General features: G+C 37.6%; 1 protein-coding gene across 1 annotated transcript in view; it reads right to left on the bottom strand.

Moving 5' to 3' along the window:
* MED13L (mediator complex subunit 13L) overlaps positions 1 to 12,831 on the bottom strand; it is a 281,837-nt gene that overhangs the window by 124,463 nt on the left and 144,543 nt on the right. The window contains 1 exon segment of the mRNA XM_070475321.1: positions 1,694 to 1,777. Within this exon segment, the coding sequence (XP_070331422.1) occupies positions 1,694 to 1,777 (84 nt within the window).

The raw sequence follows: 12,831 nt of genomic DNA, 5'->3' as shown, positions 1-12,831 counted from the left end.
CAGGTACACAAAATCAAATATCCAAACATATTACATGCATTATTTACATCTGGCTTGCTAAAGTCAGGAAGACTCTTGAGTATCTAAATAAAGTGTAAAGATATACAAGCTAAAAAAGAAGTACATCTGACTGTTAAACATTATTTTTTACATTAAAATAGTAATTGCTACTCCTTCACTCCTATTTCTACATTTAGCTACAACAGCTACTCCTATTTCTACATTTCCTCTTCATCCACAAATTCCTCACAAATCATCACACAAATATCTGTACCTTTTGGTCAAAACTTTCAGGACTGGCTCAGTTAATTCATCAGAGACCAGCTGTGAACATGCTCACTGATCATGGAGAGGCAGGCTGAAGACGGCAAAGGAAAACCCTGCACTAAAGCAACACCATGCATCACCATTCAGACTCCAACAATGGCAGTCCGAACTTAAACCAGCAGGAAAGTTAAGTCCTCTATAAATTTAAAGAAAATGCCAAGATGAATTATGTCCATGAAACATTCATTAGTTATATGAAATCAATAAAAATAAAAGGGAAAAAAGTTCCTCTCCATCAATCAAAGCATCTGTAAACAGAACCACACCCAGACACATTAGTACCTTTTTTCTAAAAATTATTATCCTTTTCAGGCAAACTTTGATACCCACAATACCTACTACCTACTTAAACACAATTTTTAATAAAATGCTTTGTGTACTAAAAGGGGGGGAATATTTCAAGGAAGTTAATGATGATTTGGCAAAAAGAAAAAGCAAAGTCAGTCCCTAATTTATCTGATTTGAAAAATTCCAATTTTCATAAATTAGGTTTAGTTAATAAGGAGATTCCACAACCATTAAAGTCAAAGCTTTATGACATACAGATTGGAGAGAAGGCTGGTATTACTGGAAGATGAGGCAGAGTAGCCAACTGAAATTTTGGCCAACTAACCAAACAACTGAACCTACCACATAAGGCTTCAAGAGCTCATGTCTACAGCCACTAGCTGGTACCCTTAGCTTTGGACAACTTCATAGATAGTAAAATAGAATCAAGACTGTGTCCTCAGTTCTACAAAAATGAAATAATCACCAACTTCCAATTAAATTCACATTGTGTTCAAAGCAAAGTGAGATAAATATTAGATTTTGATGGTTTTGAATTTTGATTCTGGCTTGATTGATCTAAAATTCCATGTTTGTTTAGTATCAAAGACTGCCTTTAAAGCCTTGTATATAATAAGTGATGGTTAAAAGTTTAGAACTGTTTAGATAAGTAATTCCCAGTCCTGGTCTGACAACTATCAAGGACGTGTTGACCAACTTTTAAGGGCATCAAACAATTCTATAAAAACTGTCACCATTTGAATTCACTTGACTATTGATGTAAAGTTATGCCACATAACACTTTAAGGAAGAAAGATAAATTAGAATAACAAAATAGAGTAATTCAATTCCAAAGAGTGTGGCTATAAGGATCTCAGACATGGGTTACCGATAATTTTTCTAGCCAAATTTAATATTCCACAAAAACTTAGTAATAGAGTATTTAATAAAATGTGATCCAGGAATCTGTTTCAAACATCTAAACTATTAACATTACTGGAAAGTAAAAAAAAGCTGCTTCCTCCATTCATCTCTTCTCCAAAGACAGTTGCGGTCAAGCAAAAGAAACCCAAAGACCAAAAGCAATGCAAAGACTCACCTTTTGTTGACTGGCTTTTCATCTTTTTCATAAGGTCGGACAAACCATTTCCCAATCCTAACGAAGTTCTTATCCATTAGGCACCTACAATAATTATGTCAAGAATACAGTTTCAATAACGAATTAGCAAGTCACTGAATCAATAATCAGATAAGATCCACCACTGAAAATAAAACCATTACCAAATATATTGGCAAAATGTTTTCTCATCACTTAAAATTTTTACACTATACTAAACTAAAAGAACTTTCTGACTTTGGGCACAGACTTTCATTATATATTATTTTTACACACTTTTTTTTTTTTTTAAAAGAATTAGCTGAAAAATTCCTGAAGCATTTTACACTTCTGAATTACTTCAAATCCGATCGCACCTCTGTGTGACTTTAATTCTTCTGTGATCAAGAATGTTGGGAATATAGACAGCATTTCTTATGAATACCTCAGAGAAATTCTTCAAGTGTCTGATGCCCTTTTTTGCAAGTTTTAATGCTGGACTTGCTTGGTGTGTGGCAGTCAATTCTTTAGCAGGGATTTTGGTAATAAAAGCATACCAGAGCCTCTTCAACTAGGTTCTTTCCTTTTGTAGATATGGCAAAGCACTTCATTATGGCTTTGCAAAAAACAAAAACAAAAAAACTGAGGAACTGCAGTCAATCCTTCACTAATGAATATTTGTTTTCTTCATATCTAAATTGTTCCCTGCTTCGGTATTCACACCACTTTATGTACATTATTTTTCAATGTCAAGTCACAGGGTATTCCTTCTGAAGACATGTTAATGGCAACTGAACTCAACTGATGTAATACCAAAAATGCACACAATTCAACTGAAGTGACAACAATACAAATAGCTATAACCAAGTTCACTGGAATACAGGCAGATGACAACTATATCATAACTGCCACCCAGTCAGTTGTGAGCTGCCATCATTTGTAAAGAATATCCCTGATTTTGAAAATATAAAAATGTGGGAGAGAATGTGCATTTTGAAATTGATGAAATACAGTAATCTCTAACACTATTCAATGAAATGATACCTATTTTGTAAGAAAACCTGTCAGAAAGGTAGATGTAATTCTTCTATACAAGGTTTTACCCACCAGCAAAAGAGCTGCACAGCAATTCTTTATTGAATATTCAGGCAATTCTGCTGGTGGCTTTTGCCTCTGTAATTTCCACTCCATCAAGGAGGATGGAAACAATTCAAGCCTTCACCCAACTCCTTACAGATTAGATGCCTTACTAAATGGCAATAGTTTCTGTTGGCCACAATGTAACTCCCTGTGGGCAGAGCCAGTTTAAAACAGTGTTGCATCAAAAAGCCACTGGCTTCAACTAACTATTTTGAAAACTATTTTTACAATAAACTTCCTTATTTACAATGAAAAAAAAAATCACTTTCAAAGTAACCAGACTGTTCTCCTAAGATTATAAATAAACTTGCCTTTTAGGATTAAAGACCATATGACTCTATTAAAGTTAGAATAGAAAATACAGAAAACCCATAAGATGAAAGTGCTCAAGAAGCAAAACTGAAAAATAAAATTAACAGTTTCTTGTCTAGTTAAGGGACTTAATTGCATTTTTTAGGTAGATGACATATATGCTGTCACATTCCTGCAAATCTTTACTCATTTTTAAAGTCCAAGTTTATCTTGTAATTGATTACTGTTTTTTCTTCTCCAAAAGCTATTACTAAATTGAAGGTGTATCTTAAAATCAATAATGCTTAGAATGAAAGCAATAGGACATGTACAGAATCACACCAAACATTAAACACTGTCTTCTACTGACACTCATCCTCACTTACCAAATACCACTTTTAAATAACGTATTCATTAGCTCATAAGTCTTAAAGGTCAGAATTCAAAAAACCCATTTGTTCAATAACAGAGAAAACATGAATTTACAGTTTATGGAAAGAAAAAACTCCAAGGCTTTTGACAGTATAACATCTCTCATTAAAGAGGACAACATGTAGCCTGTTTCAAAACCCTTGCCCTTCTATGAAGTAAAAGCAACAAATTCTATTCACAATTTTCATTCCAGCACAAATGAGAGACGGGAGTGGAGGAGCAGCAATGCACAGCCAAGGACAAAGGCAAAAGGCAAAAAGCTAATGAAAATGCTGAGGGTGTACTCTGTGCTAATACATCTCCTGGAGTTTCCACTGCAGATCATATTTCTTTGTCAGGCAATGTCAACCAAAGGTTATTACCACTAATACACAAAACAGCCATGGAAATGACTGCTCCTTCAATCCAAAAACATCTGGTTCCAAATCAGAGTCATAAATGACTTACGTGATTTTTAACCAATAACCAGTGTCTACGTGATCAGTGATTTCCCTCGCACTGAAAGGAAAACACGAGAATGCACAATTGCACTGGATGAAGCCGTGTTTTTAATACTGTTCTGGATCTGGGACTGACCGACTGCCTGACTGACCGACCTCTGCATAAGGGAGCTGTCACAAGTAACCCTGTCACCAGTGATGTGACAGAGTTAGCAAAGTCACCAAGTACCTCAGAGAAGGCTGGACCAAAGGAGTGAAGACGCCGAATGTGCGCCCTCTCTATCCTCTGACCCCCAACTCAGCAGAGAACTACAGACATGCTGTTAGATGCAGAGATGGGTAAAGATGAAGGCAGTTTCTTTTTAGTCAATAAATAGGTTAAAAGAATTCAGCAACTATCACTATTAATTTTTATACTCTGCAATCTCTTAATCTCAACTACGGCTGATCGCAAAGAGTCGGACACAACTGAGTGACTGAACTGAACTGATGGCTGATCCAAAAAAAAAAACAAACTCTCTCTCACACACACACACACACACACACACTCTCTCTCTCTCTTTCTCTCTCTCTCTCTCTCACATACACACACACAGTGATACACATGAATCCTTCAAGATTAAGCAGTACAGAAAGTATTTCTATTTGGAGTCTTGTGCTTTATGCTATGGGAGGAACTGTGAGGAGACATGTGGCTCTGCTAAGAAAGACAGTTCTGCCACCTGATTGATACCTGGAACTATGCTGGCTCAGTAGCAGATAATATACTGAGATACTAATAAGTCCTTTCTTCTCAATCATTTTGGGGTCATGATTCATATAATATGTTTTGTATATCTGGGGTCACGATATGCACACGCTTTATGTTCTGCTCGAAAGTAATAGGTGCTCAATAAATATCTGAGAAATGAATGCTATACACCGAGTATTTTCCTATTCACAGTGTAATATTGAGACTCCTCTTGTTTGTAACCACTAATCAGGGGCAACCTCACATTGTTATTTCAATTTTCTTGTGTGTATGTGTTTGGGGCAAATATGTATATATATATATATCTATCATCTCCTTATAGCCCATCACAACTCACTCCAGACTAAAATCATAGTGGATACTCAATACATGGAAAATTAGATAGGTGTTAAAAAATGTTTAGGGATACTGGCACTACTGCTCATATGCTTTAATTATACCTGAAGAACAAAATTAAGCAAATCTTTTTTTTGAGAGAGATAATGCTATGCTATGCTCAGCTGTGTCTCTTTACGACCCCATGGACTGCAGCCCACCAGGGTCCCCTGTCCAGGGGATTTCTCAGGCAAGAATACTGGACAGGGTTGCCATTTCCTTCTCCAGGGGATCTTCCCAAACCAGGGATCGAACCCTTGTCTACTGTATCTCCTGCATTAGCAGGCGGATTCTTTACCACTGTACCATCTGGGATGTCCCAAGAGATAATGCTAAGATATAAAAAATACAGTACATCAGAAATACTATTTCCCTCTTTTATACTCTATTAACTTTTATTCTTTTTGAGAGACAAAATTTATATTTAAGTTGACAAATATATAAACCTAGAGATATACCTCATCTGCCAAAAACTGCAATTATATCAACATGACAAATAGTGCTAAGAATTTGTATCAGTTAACCCTGGCTATCCACTCAGTAATCCCACTCATTATTATTGAGATTTTTTAAATTACCTTACTACTAAAATAAGACGAAATTCTGTAAAGCAGTACAACAATATCTCAAAAAATCACAATGTCATGTCAGATTTATAAAATGTTTTGTCTAGGTAAGTATTTCTTTTTGGAAATAATTCCAAGTCCCCTACTACCTCCCTAAAAATCACTATTTCAAGAAGAAAAGAAACAGGAGCCAAAAAATAAAAAAGAAATACAGTTGTGTGTTTGTGTACACATGATTCTGCATCATGTCAAATGGTTGTAAATAATTAACTTAATTAACTACAAGAACAACCTGGCTCTGAAGTTGGCAAGCCCCAGTCTCTAATCCCAAAACCACGGGCAGACCTGACCTAAGATCACAGAAGCCACAGCAGTAACCACAGCATAAATCAGCAATCCACTTCCCAGGTGGGATAGCTGGGAGGTTTAGAAGGGAGCCAACACTGGCTGCAGCCCCTTCTGAGCCCTCATACTCCATAGGTACTATAGCTTTCCTAGATATAAAAGTCCAAGGATAGCGTTCCTCCACCACATCCTCAACTGAACTGCCCCTTCGTGCAATCATCTACTTACAGGGCTGCTCAGACAGACTAAATTTTATATAACTTCATACCAGAACATCCTTACCAACAGTAGCCAAATCTATATCAAACATGTATGCAATGAAGTATTTTCCCAAGAAACTGCAGTGCTCCTAATTCCCAACTAAATAAAAGAAACCCCATTTTTGTGACTCCATGGACTGTAACCTGCCAGGCTCCTCTGTCCATGAGATTTCCCAGGCAAGAATACTGGATGGGCACCTATTCCCTTCTCCAGGGGAGCTTCCCGACCCAGGGATAGAACCCAAATCTCCTGCATTGCAGGTAGATTCTTAACCATCTGTGCCACCCAATTTAAGGTTAAAGAAACCTTTTTCAACGGATCCCTTCTATCTTCAGTACTTCGGGTTCCTACTGTGCCTGAATGGATGCTGTCTCCTCCAACCAAGAAACCCCTATTATTTCCATCCTCTCCAAAATCTCTGTAAGGCTAAGGCCTTCTGTAGGACTGGCCTAACCTGAAATGCCCATTCTGCAATAGTTTCAAACATTTAGTGTCTGATCCCACTCTCTAACCATACAAATAATAGTAATACATTTAAATTTAAAATTTAAAGTCTTAATCCTTTCCCTGTCCTAAAAATATTAATAAATGCCCCTTAAGTCTAAAGCCTCATCCTTCTACTTCTCTTAAAGAACTGTACGCTGCAGCAATTCAATAAAATGAGAATTTATTAATTAGTCATTTCCTACTCTTATTACATTTATTACCCCAGGACCCTCAAGGTTGCAGTGTTACATCACCGTTTCTTCAACCAAGGCTGTACTAATCACTATCCTCTACTGAATATATTTATCATTTTGAAATATATTTATCATTTTGAACTACCACATCCAAGGGCCTTGCTCATCTGCCCTCTGATAATCTTATTGGATCACAATACCATAGGGTATTGAAAGCTGCTGCTGCTAAGTTGCTTCAGTAGTGTCCGACTCTGTGCAACCCCATAGACAGCAGCCCACGAGGCTGCTCGGTCCCCAGGATTCTCCAGGCAAGAACACTGGAGTGGGTTGCCATTTCCTTCCCCAGTAATGAAAGCTACTAATTTACAAATGCAATGTTATTGTTATAATATAATTCCAATCCTCTCTATGTTATTTTTAATGTACTTTTCCAAATTGAGTATCTTCACTTAAAATATCAACTCTTGGCAAACTTATAAGCTCCAGGCCGAAGTCAATTTTACAGCTCTGTTATAAACTCCCATGGGGGGAATATGACAACAATCCATTAAAAAAGCAGCATCAATGGATGACTCAGAAGAGCCATTATGTTTTACAAATATCAAATACCCACAGATTAAAGTCTCCCTAAGTAAGCATGGGGCTTCCCAGGTGGTTCAGTGGCAAAGAATCCTCCTGCCAATGCAGGAGACTCAGCTTTGATCCCTGAGTCGGTAAGATCCCCTGGAAAAGTAAATGGCAACCCACTGCAGTATTCTTGCCTGGACAGTTCCATGGACAGAGAAGCATGGTGGGCTGCAATCCATGGGATCGAAAGAGTCAGACATGGCTTAGTGACTAAACAACACCAAGAAGTAAGTGTGGACTGGACAGAGCACAATAGCATCAAAAGACCCATGTAATCTTCCATTGTGTGCAAACCAATGATCTGCATTTTATAGGCGGGGAAGGGGGGAGAAAGAGGGGAGAACACCAAACAAAAACAAAGGGAGAAAAACCCTTTCCAGCAAAATCAGCTGTGTTTAATTCTAAAAGCTTAAGAAAATTAAAATGAAAGTATACTACCACATATACCCACACATAATTGCAATTTAACAACATTATGGCAGGCATTTTAAGTACTTCTTCAAAGCTACAAAAGCAAGATTTTCCTAAGTCCCATATATGGTGAAAATCACTGAGGCAATAATAAAAACTCTGGGTGATATGAACTACACACATTTCCTGAATTCGTTTTAAAAGCTTTTCAATCAAATGTCTCACTTCATTTAAACAGTTATATGGGAAGGTATGGTACATTATGGAAACTGGACAAATTATAAGAGCAACAGCCATTTCATCCATAATATTAAAAATGCCAAATGAAGAAATTTCTGAAAAAAAGACCACAGGTTTTTGTTTTCCAAAATCTATTCACAGCTAAAGTACTTTAGTACTTTTCTATTAATGAGGTGTGAGACAATCTAAACCTAAAATACAAAGTGTACCCTTTGACAAGTTCATTAGAAATACATACAGAAACCCATATGAAACTGCAAAGACTGATGAAGAACTGTTTGAAATAGAGCATTATTTTAAAAGACAGTGAGCAGGCACAAAAAGGTGAGGTACAGTGGAGTCAAGTCAAATTAGCAGAGATTCTATAGGAATAAAAAAAATTAATGGTATTTTATTATTCTAGTCATTTCACCAAAAGGGGTAACTGAACATTAAGAAAACAAGAAGCACACTTTCTCAGAAAGGAGGAAAAATAACAATGATTGTATGATATAAAACTGAGAAGGTGTACATACTTTCAGATACTGACACTGACTCAGAAATCACACGTGAAGAAAATACCAAAAGAAGCCAACATGGTCAAAGGTTTTAAACACATGTACACATACACCAATAGTTGTGTTTCAGAAACATATCTGGTTTTAGTAATGTAGCTAGCACCTGTTTGGAGGACAATTCTTGGAGAAGAGCTTACTTAAGAGGCATGGCAAACTGTGTCCTTTTCCCAGTATGTGTGCTACCCCTTCGTATCCACTGACATCAAGCTTGGCCACGAGACTTTGGTACCTCTCAGTGATGGATAACACTTTCTCATTCACTGACTTTAAGCTTGGTGGTAAAGGTCCTGGACAATGTAATATAAGCAGAAATGCCATGTACCACTTTTGCACAGAGGCTTCAATGGGCTATTATGTATTTTGCCATTACTCTGCTCTTTACCAGGTGTCTTTGACAAGGGGCACCCCAACCATGTAATTCCTGCCTGGAGGGATGAGGACACAGAGAAGCGCTGTAGTAAACGACTCACGATGGACAGAAAGCGTGAGCAAAAAAGGAACTTCAACTGGTCTTTCAGATCTTTTGTTACTGCAGTGTAACTGAGTCTAACCTGATTGACTCAAGCGGCTGTTGTTGTTCAGTCGCTGAGTTGTGTCTGACTCCTTGCAACCCCATGGACTGCAGCACACCAGGCTTCTGCGTCTTTCACCATCTCCTAGAGTTTTGCTCAGATTGACTGGAGAGGCCACTGCAATACTTCATGAAACGCCCATGAAATCTTAAACTAGGCCAGTGGCAATAAAAAATGAAGAGAATTGAACTGACTAGAGGAAGACCTAAAAAGCTGAAGGAAAGGGGTAAGGATATATATAGTAAGAATATGTAAGTAAAGAACCACAAACAAGGAAAAATAATTTAACTCAGTGTGTGCACGATAAATTGATTCAGTCATGTCTGACTCTTTGTGACCCTACAGAATGTAGCCTGCCAGGCTCCTCTGCCCATGGAATTCTCCAGGCAAGAATACTAGAGTGGGTTCCCATGCCATCCTCCACGGGATCTTCCCAACTCAGGGGTCGAACCTGTGTCTCCTGAATCACAGGCAGATTCTTTACCACTGAGCCACTGGGGAAGCCCCAAATTAACTCAGGGGACCAAATTACTGAACAGACCACTACACAGAAGTTAGACTGATGAATTATATACAACCCCCAATGAACAGAATCAAGAAAAAGAAAAGAAAATTACAGGGATACAGATTTCTACTCAGCATAAGAAACTTTGTAACAATGAGTATTCAGAAGATAAAAAGAACTCCTTTGGCCAGCAAGGCTCACATAATCAGAAGTACTCAAGGAAAGGACAGATGACCACATTAACAAGGGTATTATAGAATGGAATTCCAGAATTAGCTGGGTAAACAGACTATTAATGTTGTGTCCAACTGTGGCCAACAGTAACATCAATACTTCTGTTAGCTAATATTAATAGCAGTTAACCATTTATTGAGCTGTTTTAACAAGAAAGTTACTGTGCTGAGGAAAACAGACCTTCACCCTTTTATAGATAAGGAATGGGAATTCAGGTGACTTAAATCGTCTGCCCATGTCATATATAATTGGCAATGCCAAGACCCAAAATATCTCTTGCCTCTGAAGATAGGCAAGAGATGGACTTTGAGAAATGGGTGCCACTGGAAAGACATAAAATTTCAGATATGTTAGCTTCTGTCTGACACCTTGATGGGAAATGCTATACAGTAAGCAGCAGTGAGGTGGGGTTTTTTTCCCTGTTTCTGTCTTTTTTAATACAGATGACACAGGCCAGACATATAGAGCATACTATATGCAAATACTGAAAAGTTACGGGAGAAATGAGTAAATGAAAGACAAAAATATTTGAAGTCAAATTACCTTAGAATTTAAAATCTAAGGAGTTCCCTGCTGGTCTAGTGCTTAGGATTTAGCACTTTCACTATTGTGGCCTGGATTCAATCCCTGGTAGGGTAAATGAGATCTCACAGACTGTGCAGCACAGCCCAATAAATCAAAGAAAAATTTAAGAAAATCTCTACACAGCATCATTATAGTATTATCTAAGCACTAATCAACAGCAACAAGGAATGAACTGATCTTACCCTATGTGAAGTTTACAATGGGACCTTAATTTCTGTAATGATATTATGTTTTATGCATCACTGCAGTGAACCATCATTCTATACACACTAGCAACCATAAAGAAGACCCATTTATATGACTACTGCTAAGCTGTGAGAGCATCTCAAAATAGTTAATGGAATTCCTTTTTAATTAAACAGTTTTGTATGCTAAAAAAATTAAGAGAGGAAACAAATTGTAAGAACTTTGTTAAAATACAAACTGAAGGGAAAAAATGGTTCCGGAAGTACAAGTACCCTTCAAGTGATACATTCTTTGATGATGCATTTCAATAACCTCAGTTTTGGCTTTCAAGGCAGAAACTCTAAACATACTCAACCTGGGAAACAAGTCAATCTTATCTAAACAGAAATGGAGAGACAATCTCAACAAAACAGAAACAAAGTCAATCTTATCTAAATAGAAATGGAGCCCTGGTGGTCTAGTGGCTAGGACTCCATGTTCCCAGTGCAGGGGGCCAGGGTTCAACCCAGATGCAGCAACTAAAGAGTTCTGCATGCCTGCGGCAACTATGACTTGGCACAGTCGAATAAACAACTAAAAAAAAAAAAAAGACGTAACAGAAAATTGTTGAGAATAAGATAGCAAACTGTATTTCAACAAATTTAGGTTGTAAAAAGATAAGTGAGTTACAGCAAGTGGTCTAAGCTATGAGAAGAACAAAAGGGCAAGCATGTATTAGCGAACCCAGCTTCTGTTGACAATGAATAAAGACAGCTAAAAAAAACCATGCAAAACGCTTCCCTGTCTCATGAGTAGGATAATTTTCATTCACAGAGCACAGTTAAAGTTTAATGAAAAGAGAACATTATTTTAAAGGACAAAAAACTACTACAAATTTTCAAAAGAATCTCAACTCATCCATTCTAATAGCAGGAAGGGAGCCAAACAGCATAATTATTCATTATTTTCTCAAAGAAACACTGTTATCTCTGTTTCAAAATAAACTTATATTAGGACCCAAATCAAAATATGCAAAACTATACTTTATGGGGAAAAGGAATTAATAATTATTAAAAACAGGTCAAGTATTAAGTGGAAGGCATCACATATATCATCTAACAAAAAGTCAACACGCACAGTATCCTCTATTTAATTTAAAGGGCATTAACTAAGACTGAAGAGAGGTCAGGACAACTGTCCAAGTAACAGACCCTGAAACCAAACCAAGATCTAACCCAAAGTTCTTCAGAACTCCAGCTTTATTACAGGACACACTGCATATGACACAATTACCTTTCTTATAAGGAAGTTACTTCAAACTGACCTAGACTCTATTTTCTAAGCAGTTATATTGTAGCACTATTACCCTAGATAATAGCTGGGATAAAAAACAAAGGTACTAAAATGCCCTTTCAGTTTTGATCACCTAAAAGAACTATATATAAACTCAGGGAAAGAAATACAAAGTTTTTCCCATAGAAATTCTTAAATAGCCCATTCTTTCTCTTCTCTCTTTCCCCTTAAAACACCATGCAGAGCCTGGGGCATACTGTTACGCCTAGAAGTAAGGACGTGCTCAAACAATGATGCTGCTACTGCAGCTAAGTCACTTCAGTCGTGTCTGACTCTGTGCGACCCCATAGACGGCAGCCCACCAGGCTCCCCCGTCCCTGGGATTCTCCAGACAAGAACACTGCAGTGGGTTGCCATTTCCTTCTCCAGCGCATGAAAGTGAAAAGTGAAAGTGAAGTTGCTCAGTCGTGTCCGACTCTTAGTGACCTCATGGACTGCAGCCTACCAGGCTCCTCCGTCCATGGGATTTTCCAGGCAAGAGTACTGGAGTGGGGTGCCATTGGCTTCTCCGTCAAACAATGATGAGGACAGGTCAAAAAACCACAGAAGCCATCATGAAGGGACTTCCCCCAGCCAAATCCAGAAGAACTTACACATCAAATTAAATGATA

The sequence above is a fragment of the Odocoileus virginianus genome, chromosome 12 (assembly GCF_023699985.2).
Source record: "Odocoileus virginianus isolate 20LAN1187 ecotype Illinois chromosome 12, Ovbor_1.2, whole genome shotgun sequence".
NCBI lineage: Eukaryota > Metazoa > Chordata > Mammalia > Artiodactyla > Cervidae > Odocoileus > Odocoileus virginianus.
Note: the sequence above shows the minus strand (reverse complement) of the source record. Positions and strands in the feature narration are given on the sequence as shown.